General features: G+C 45.8%; 2 protein-coding genes across 2 annotated transcripts in view; one reads left to right on the top strand and one right to left on the bottom strand.

Moving 5' to 3' along the window:
- LOC139915930 (uncharacterized) overlaps nt 1-3,830 on the top strand; it is a 10,092-nt gene extending 6,262 nt beyond the window's left edge. Inside the window, exon 5 of the mRNA XM_078288419.1 lies at nt 1-3,830. This exon is cut by the window's left edge and continues 277 nt beyond it. The gene's annotated coding sequence lies outside the window, so the exon portion shown is untranslated.
- Nucleotides 3,831-5,063: 1,233 nt separating this feature from the next.
- Nucleotides 5,064-10,000, bottom strand: part of tfe3a (transcription factor binding to IGHM enhancer 3a) — a 17,003-nt gene continuing 12,066 nt past the window's right edge. The window contains exons 8-10 of the mRNA XM_078288418.1: nt 9,829-9,904; nt 9,548-9,695; nt 5,064-9,300 (exon numbers count right to left, since the gene is read on the bottom strand). Coding sequence (XP_078144544.1) covers nt 8,914-9,300; nt 9,548-9,695; nt 9,829-9,904 — 611 coding nt within the window. The 3' untranslated portion in view covers nt 5,064-8,913. The remainder of the gene's footprint in view (nt 9,301-9,547; nt 9,696-9,828; nt 9,905-10,000) is intronic.

A 10,000-nucleotide genomic window follows, 5' to 3' on the forward strand; every position in this document is an offset into this window, starting at 1 on the left:
GCAGCAGCCAATCAGGGCCGGACGTTTCGATGATGTCATCACATGGCCGAAAATAAGAACTGGAGATTTCTAAAACCTGGATGGATAAACATTATCTCTGTTAGCGCTGTGCAGCCTGGCTGGGACAGACGTGGTTTGGTTTGGTTTGGTTTGGTTTGGTTTGGTTTGGTTTGGTTTGGTTTGTGTCTCCATTGATCAGCCAGTGATCCAAAACACAGAAGTCTTTGAAATAAGGAGCAGATGAACATTTAGTTCAAGCTGCAGAAAGAGAGAGAACAGAAAAATAAATGACAGATCAATCAAAATCTAGAAGCAGAGAGCAGCTGAGTCAGCTTGTTGTGGTGTGGCTGTAGATCCATTCAGTAACGTTCTCAGTAAAAGTGAATAGTGTGATAAGGTGGATTTGGTTCCTGTGACACAGTAAACTGTCTTGTCTTTAGCCCTAGTCTCTACTCCAAAACACTCTGAGTTGTAGCTTGAGAAGAGTCAGCTCAGTTAACCAGTCAGAAACAGACAGAAATTAACCGTCTGTTCAATTCTGTTCAAATTTAGACTGAGGGGGAAGATCAGTCGCTCTGGACTGGATTCAAACGAACAAACAGCTCCAGTTATATTTCCAGTTACTGACTGATCCTCCCTGAACTCACCGCCCACACACACACACACACACACACACACAGTGTTTGGGTGTGTGTGTGTGTGATAAGGTTTCATTGCTCCCCAGACTCTGAGCCTCTGCTGTGATGTTCTGAACCTGGAGCTGCATGTGTTTATGTTGGGTGGCTGGTTAGATTCTGATAGGGGAGTGTGTGTGTGTGTGTGTGTGTGTGTGTGTGTGTCCGTCCTCTGGTTCTGTTAGAGCTCTGAGGGCCAAACCAGAACCAAACCAGGATGAAGGAAATTTAAGACACTGAAAGAAAGTTAAATCATTTTCCATAATCCATACTCAGCTCTGGAAAATTAATTTAATAATTTCCAGGTCTTGGAAAGTTTGGAAATTGCACAGAAATCTGGAAAATATTGGAAGATTTTTGAGATGTTAAATATGTAGTAACAGAGTTTATAATAATCTGTGACTACAGTGTGAAGCTTCTGTCAAACATCACTGATGCTGAGGTGGAGAATCAGATATTTATATTTTACCTTTCAGTCGTCAGCTGCTGATGATGCGTTTCCTGCTGCGGGGATCGAACCTGCGGCCGCCTCACACACTCTGCAGCCAAAAGACATCTGGACTCATCTGATCCATAGAGGAGTTCAAGTTTTCTATTGATGAACCCAGACTGTGAAAATAAAGTGATAGACCGCTGGTGTTTTCTACTGCGTCTCTGCTGTGGCTTCATGCTGCTGTCGTTCGGAAGAGAAGAAGAGATGAGAGGAAGAGAAATCTAGATCAATGAAATGAAAGTTTCCTGCAGCCAAAGAAACTCATCAGTAAATAAACTGCGTCTGTCTGGACTCGACTTCTCTGTTCTTTTAAGAAACGTTTCCTATCCTGCGTCTGATTTGATCTTCTAACAGAAAGTCTCACGATACGCCGACGACGCTCGGTTTTATCTTCCTGTAAAACCAAACCACCTGACATCAGTTGTTTTCCCAGTAGAAACCAGTCTGGTCTTTACTGGTAGATTTTTCCACTGGTTCCACTGCATCGTCACACAGTGTATCAGTCTGTTCTGCATCTGAATGTCTGCACATCTTTCTGCTCCAGCTGTCAGTCTGTCAGTGAAGACAGTCCAGATGTTTTTTTATCTGTTTTCTTCTCAATACGTTCAATATGATCCTCTGTGTTATCGTCACTTCTCTGATTGTCTATTTCTTATTTATATCTCATTCTCTACTGCTGCAGTGATACAGTTTCTCCACAGGGATCAATAAGGTTTCATCTGACCAAATCTAATATAATCTAGTCTAGTCTAGTCTAGTCTAGTCTAGTCTAGTCTAGTCTAGTCTCTTCTCTGTGCAGCGTCCTGAAACACTTTACTGTCTTTAAATCTTTCTTGAATCCCATTTTGACAGATTTACTTTAAATCTTTTCTGGATACTAGTCAGTTTTGTTTTGAATGTTCCCTATTTTTATCACAAGATTACATTAAATTAAATTAAAAAGTTTAATGATCCTGTGGGGAAACTGGGCCGCTTCAGCAGCAAATAGGAAACAGCAAAGGATAATGACAAAAAAACAAGGGACAGAATATTAAACTTCACACAAGTGACAATTACAACATTAGAACATAAGTAGAGAACATAAGTAGAAATATAATAATATAATAAAATAGAATTAAAAGTATGAAACTATGCAATTCAGCGTTTTGCAGAATGAGCAAAACAACAGAAGTCACGGTCGAACAATGAATGGAAAATGTTCGACATGAAAATATACCTGAAGTATGAAATACATGAAAAAATATAAAAATATCAATTGACAGTTCATCAATATCAGCATGAAGAGAATATGTGATTCCTCCAGTCTCTCAGTGTGAAAACAGGTTCTATTATATTTCTGTGTTTCCGTGTGATTGACAGCTGTGGACGGGTGGGGCGGGACAAGAAGTGGGTCCAGCTGGGACAGGAAGTGGCTGTTTACTGTAGAGACGAGCCGGGCCTCCAAACAGGAAACAGGAAGTCACTGAAATGACAACGCCGCTGTCGCCCCCGGCAACCCACCATGACCCCCGACCCCCGGGACGCACCACATCAAAGAGAGCGGGAGAGAGGATTCACACACACACACACACACACACACACACACACACACACACACACACACGTCATAACTCCCCCTGCTGGCTGTGGAGGGACAGGAAACAGACTGACCCAGATAGACTGATTCAGAACAACACACACACACTCACTCACACACACACACACACACACACACACACACACACACACACGTGCATGAAAATGAAAAACAATGCTGGTTGAAGCTTTAAAGAAGAAACTTTTCACAGAATTCACAGATTTCCAACAACAGACACCGGCGGCCATGTTGGCTCCACAGTCCTGCTCCATGCCTGTTTCCATAGTAACCACCTGTCACCATGGTGATAGACTCGTCATTCTGTCACTGTGTCTCTAAAGACTCTAAAGGGGAAACTCGGACGACTTGGGAAGAACGTTCTCCACCAGGACACCAGGATCCGCTCGGCATTGTGGGATTGTCCGGCTGCAGGAGGCTGCCATGCTGAAGCTGTTACAGTTTTTCTCGATCTCTTACACACTATAACTGGGCCTATTAACTCAACATCCCAAACCATGACGCCATCTACCAGAAGACAGACCCATTTCCCAAAACTATAAACACTATTCCCCTGTTTCCACACACGATTCAGATTTGTTGAACTTTTTGTGAAAAACTCTACACACAAATCCCTTCATATATCACCGGCTGCACCGTGTGCTCATTTAGAAAGCACCGGCATTCAATATCATTAACTCAAGTCCTCACAGCTCGAACCCAATTAACACACAACTCCCCAGGTGGAAACACTAAGAGTCTAAATTGTTCACACACCAATCAGAAGCTCAGGATAGACAGATCAAAGGGCCGTGGGTCAGTTCACTTGTTGTGTGATGTGATGCTGATGAGACTCTCTGGCCTGACCCAGACCAGAGACGGGATGCTGAGGCAGAATAAATGTCATTTCTTTCTTTATGTACCCACTGTCTTTTTTTTCATTGGTTTATATTGGTAAATACATGGAAATTATTTTACTGTATTCTACGTTCTTTATCAGTTGCATATTTTTACAGTACATTTACTTTTTCACTCAATTTCAGTTTATTTTACTACAGTACACTGAGGAATTAAACATTTTGAAAATGTATACATGTGTTGTGTGTTTATATTGTGTTCATCATGTAAAGAGGTTGTTCTGGGGGAAAACATAAGCTCCATTATTCATTGCAGTAACAGGTTTTTACAGTAGTGTTTTGAATTGATCTCTCCAGTGTGTAAAGGCTGTTTTGTAGTGTGTGTGTGTGTGTTTGATGGCTGTTGTGTGATGTCTGAAGGCAAAGTTTGGTTTAGATGTGAGATCACATGGTTTTGAGTGGAGAGTTTGGTTTTGACATGGAAGTTTGAAGTTTGTGAAGATGAGTGTGCAGTTATGCATTTGTGTTTAGAGTTTTGGGAAATGGAGCATAATTTCAAGAAATGTGTCTTGGCAATCAAGAAAAACTGTAACACTGAAGGGTCAGAGCTGCTGGAACCGGTTTTCAGAGACGTGAACTGATATCTGCAGAAGACAGAACACCAGACTTCACCTCCACACAGAGGGTAGGAGTTGAACTGCCGAGGTTTTAGACACTAAATCAATATTGTGTTATTCTGGGTTAAAAACCAGAAGTCGGTGAACGTCACTGGATGTTTTACAGGGACAGAGACTGGAACTGGGGAAGCGTCACCTGGTCTCACTGTGTGTGTATGTGGCTCTGGACGGTTAGTCGACCTGCTGAAGTTCGTTTGAGCAGAGAAACTGAAGCAAAACCTGCTGGGGGGGGGGGGGGGGGGGGGGGTTTAAATAGAAAATAAAGACATTATTCCTCATCATCAGAGGAAAGCTCTGCTGCCCTCTGCTGGAACACAACAGCTCCCATCCAAACACACCCAGGATCTGAGTGACACTTCTTGTTAGCATTAGTCAATATAAAGTCACATTCACAACATCCATTCACACACACACACACACACACACACACACAGACACACACACACACACAGACACACACACACACACACCCACAGAGAGAGGGACACACACACAGAGAGAGACACACACACACAGAGAGAGACACACACACACACACACACAGAGATACACACACACACACACACACACACAGACACACACACACACACACACACACAGAGATACACACACACACACACACACACAGACACACACACACAGCACAAACTTCAGCAGAACCAACTATAATCACTGAGTCACTGTGACTCAGGACAGCTTATCTGCTGCTAAGGGTCTATCTGTTACCATGGAAACAAACTGGCAGTAGGAGGGTCTAACTGTTACCATGGAAACACACTGGCAGGAGGAGGGTCTAACTGTTACCATGGAAACACACTGGCAGGAGGAGGGTCTAACTGTTACCATGGAAACACACTGGCAGGAGGAGGGTCTAACCTTCTTCTGTTGTGAGGGAAACAAGACGCATAAAAGACAAATATTGTTGTTGTTTTTTGTTTTTATTTATATATAAAATTTGTTTGAAACATAAAGATTCTCTAAAAAAACAAATCCATAAAGGTCTAAGGACATGATACATGATATTAAAGTAAACATGTTAACATCATAGACAGACTATATGCACTACATAAACAATAATCTGTTACCATGGAAACAAATTCATAATAACAATAATAGCAATAACTGACGTACAAAAATCCCTTTTGTTTGATCTTGACGACAGATTCACTGCAGAGCCGAACACAGTTTGGTCAATGTAGGTTTGTTGTTGTTTTGATGGCAGCCATGTTGGCTCCACCGTCCTGCTCTGTGGCTGTTGCTATAGTAACTGGTGATTCGGTTGTTCTCGTCACCATGGTGATGTCATGGAGGATGACGCTCCACAGTAACGTCTTCGCTCTGCAGCAGCAGACGGTTCCTCACGTTCAGTTTATTAACGACTCAGCAGTTTCCGCTCCAACATCAGAGACAGACGAGGCTTTCTATTGGACGACAGCTTCAATCCTTAAATCTCATTTCCCATATTTCCCTTTTTGTGAAAGACAGAGGGAAAAGAGAAAACCTGATTTGTGTTCCAGAGAGGAAAGACAGAGGAACCGGACAGACAGGAGGGAAACGTTACGACCACAAATATGATCCTGTGGCATAAAGTCCAGTCCAGGTTCTCCAAGGTTCTCCGAGGTTCTCCTGTGGGTCTGAAGGCTCAGGAGGTTTAACTGAGAAGACTGAACCTGCAGCAGCTTCAGTTTCCACCAGGCGGAGCTGCAGAGCGCCGGGCCGCCTGAGCAGAGCTTCAGTCCCACAGAACCACCAGGAACCTAGTCTCTGGTCCTGGACTGCTTTGCTTTTTTTAGAACTTTAAAATTGTTTAAAGAAAGGTGATTGTTAAATCTGTTAAAGGATTGACTGAGATTGAGTCTGATGAAAGGTTTTGATTGTAAAACTCCTTGTTCACAAATCCAGTTTGGACCAAACTCTCTGAAGAAATTAACTGCAGACTCTGAGATTTTGAAATTGCAGAAGTTCATGTTGTTCTCCACAGTGAGTCACACTGGTTCCTCCAGACCAAACTGTCTGTCGGCTCTGACCGGCGGCCGTCAGACCGAAGACTCAGACCAGAATAACAGACGCTTCTGAGAAAGTGAAAAAATAAGAAACAAAGAACAAAAAAAAAACAATTTCACAACAAAATAGATTCTTCAAGTGGACAACAGACTGAAACTCTGAACCCAAAGTGTAAAAAGGAAACGTGACGCCTTCAGAAAAATAGATTCTCCTGTTTGAACTGAGGTCATCGCTGCTGAAGTCGGATCGTTAGACGTTCGATTATTCAGGTCTTAAGGCGGGACGCATGAGCAACTTTTTCAGGCAATGTAGACGGGCGACGTTGCGTTTCCCTCTGAAGTTAAAGTTCAGAGGGAAATGTAGTTTTTCAGATATTTAACAGGAGGAATGCATGGAGGAATATTTGTCTTTAAGGTCTGAAACTATTAAAATCTCTCCAGCACACGGCGTCCTATAGATTTATGTACAATTCATATTTACAGGAATAAAGTGAAAACAGCAGTAAGTGAGTCTGTGTTTTAACGCTCTGTGGGAACATGGAGCTGCAGAGAGTCAGCAGGAGGAAACTGTCTGACCTGTGAGGACTTCATTACCCAGAAACCCTTAGTGGTGACGTCAGTGAAGTCTGCGCCGCTCTCTACCGAAGGAAACTAAAGGAAGCAGAGAGGAGGTCTAACGCTGCTGAGTCAGCGTTCTCTGCTGCTGCGCAGGAGACCGACGCTCTGCTGCCGCATCACTTCCTGTTTACGCTGAGACGACATCACTTCCTGTTTACACTCAGAAGACGCTGCAGCTTTACAGCAAAATCTGGATCAGAGCAGATTTAAATAAAGATGTGTTCTGTCAATCAAAACAAGACAAACTCAGCTGAACAACATGAACTGTCCCTTTTAACAGTTTAATAAACAGCTTTAGTCCTTTAACAGGTTCCGGTCCTGTAGAAACCTCTTATGTCCAAGTTCACCCTGAAGTCGTCTCCCATGTGTTCAAACTGCTGATCCTGGACCAGACGAACCTCTGATGTGTTGTTACATATCAGATGTGAGAATATTGTGTTTGGAGACGGCAGGTTTCTACAGGACAGAGACCTGCTGTGGAAACACGTCACATGACCTGATGAAGACGACAGCAGTCTCCTGGTTTTGTCTGTATGAACTCAGACGATCTGCTGCCATCTATTTGCATACTGGAACAGTGGAGGGCTGCATCACATGGCCACCTAGGGCTGCTGTGATTGGCCGAGAAGGAGGAAGAACCGTCAGTACGGTGGAATAATGACCAGGCTGCAGGTCCAGCAGGGTCTGGCGGGTCCAGCAGGGTCTGGCGGGTCCAGCAGGGTCTGGAGGGTCCAGCAGGGTCTGGAGGGTCCAGCAGGGTCTGGCGGGTCCAGCAGGATCTGGAGGGTCCAGCAGGATCTGGCGGGTCCAGCAGTTTCCATTCAAATTTCATCTCGTCTGTTTTTTTGATGTTTGACTATAAAAAGTTTGTTTTGATTCTTTGACTCAAACTGGATCACAGCATCACCGGCCTCAGGTAAATTAATAATCAGTTGGACTCCAGAACACAGGAGTACTGGTCCAGATGCTAGCCACGGCCCAGACCGGACCGGACCCAGACCAGACCGGATCGAACCCAGACTGGACCCAGACCGGACCGGACCCAGACCAGACCGGATCGAACCCAGACCGGACCCAGACCGGACCGGACCCAGACCAGACCGGATCGAACCCAGACCGGACCCAGACCAGACCGGACCCAGACCGGACCCAGACCGGACCCAGACCGGACCGGACCGGTGTTCAGTCTGATCTGAGTATAAGTGCAGCATCTCAGCTGACCGGACTGCAGGAAGCTTTGGGACACAGAGAGGAAGTGATGAGGTGTTCTGAGGACCAATGAGGTGCAGGTTTGCTCCCTGACGGCCAATAAGGTGTCGGGCGCTGCCAACAAACAGCCAATGAGCTGCTCTTCTGCTCGGTTTGTCAGAGGGTCGACATGGAGCTTCTGCAGCGTTGTCATGGAAACTCTACAGTTCTGGTGTTGCTGTATGAAGCTGGTTCACAGACCCTGGACCAGCCTCACTTCTAACAACCAATAAGCTGTGGGTTTGCTCTTTACAGCCAATCAGCTTCTGTTTTGCTCAGTCTGTTATTCTGGGTTTGGAGTGATCCAGACTGAGCTGCTGCAGGTTTACAAACTGAACTGATACGGAACCAACCGCTCTGGAACACAGCGGTTACCATAGTAACATGGAACCAGCGTCTCTAGAACACGGCGGTTACCATAGTAACATGGAACCAGCGTCTCTAGAACACGGCGGTTACCATAGTAACATGGAACCAGCGTCTCTAGAACACGGCGGTTACCATAGTTACATGGAACAGGTATTCTAGAACACAGCGGTTACCATAGTAACATGGAACCAGGGTTCTACAATGCAGCGGTTACCATAGTTACACTCTGAGACACGGTTGTTGCCCGCGGCGAGAAGTTTGTGCGTTGTTCGTTGTGTTGTGTTTGTTTTCCATGGCGACTGATTAAAAACAGTTCTTAAAAAACTAAAAAACAAAACAGCGTTCCGCTCCCAGCGCTGACCAATAACACGCCCCCATGTAATGACATCATCGTCCGGTCCTCAGTGGTCTTCCTCCATGCTGAAGCTACTTCTTCTGCTGCTGGTCTTGGACGCTCCGGAGGAGAGCAGCGGGTCGCCGCCGCCGCCGTCCATCAGGATGTCGCCCAGCCCGTCCAGCGCCGCCAGCCCCATGTCGCCCATCAGGTCCGGGGAGAAAACGGTGGCGGCTCCCCGGGGGTCGTCCAGCTCCGCGAAGCTCAGGGCGTCCAGGTCCAGCGGCGTGGTCACCATGGCGACCGAGGAGGAGGAGAACGGGGGGGAGAGGAGGGCCTGCGGGTTGACGACGACGTCTCCTCCCAACCCCGGATCCAGAGAGGAGGAGGTGGAGGAGGAGGGAGGAGTGGAGGAGGAGGAGAGGCCATGGAGGCGCGCCTGCAGCTCCAGCTCCTACAACAAACAAACAAACAACAAACAAACAACAAACAAACAATTAGCAAAACAACAAACAGCAAACAAACACTTACTTGGAGAGTGGAATGATCCTGATGGAGGAGAGAAGACCAACAAGAAGAAGAAGAGCTGAGGAGAAACACAGAAAGGACTTTCTGTGTTTCACACACACACACACACACACACACACCACACACACACACACACACCACACACACACACACACACACACACACACACACACCTGTATCCGCAGCAGCAGCGATCTGTTGGTGTGTTCCAGTTTTCTCTGCCGGTTCTCCATCTCTCTGGATCTCTGTTGTTCTTTCTGCAGTTTTCGGATGTAATCCACCGAGGCCTTCAGGATGGTTCCTTTGTTCCAGCGCGACTCCCTGCTCACACACACACACACACACACACACACACACACACACACACACACAGTACAGACTGAGTACACACACACTCAACAAACCACTGCTCCAGCTGACGGATGTTAAATAAAAGAGGTGGAGAGGTACTGACGGGTCGGGGGACTTGGGGATGAGCGCTCCCAGCTCCTTGATCCGGTCGTTGATGTTGAACCTCCTCCGCCTCTCAACTGCAAACACAACAACAACAACAACAACAACAACAACAACAACATGACGTTATTATATCTCATTATTCAGTATTCTCAGCCTGCAGAGGAAGCAGC

The sequence above is a fragment of the Centroberyx gerrardi genome, chromosome 14 (genome assembly GCF_048128805.1).
Source record: "Centroberyx gerrardi isolate f3 chromosome 14, fCenGer3.hap1.cur.20231027, whole genome shotgun sequence".
NCBI lineage: Eukaryota > Metazoa > Chordata > Actinopteri > Beryciformes > Berycidae > Centroberyx > Centroberyx gerrardi.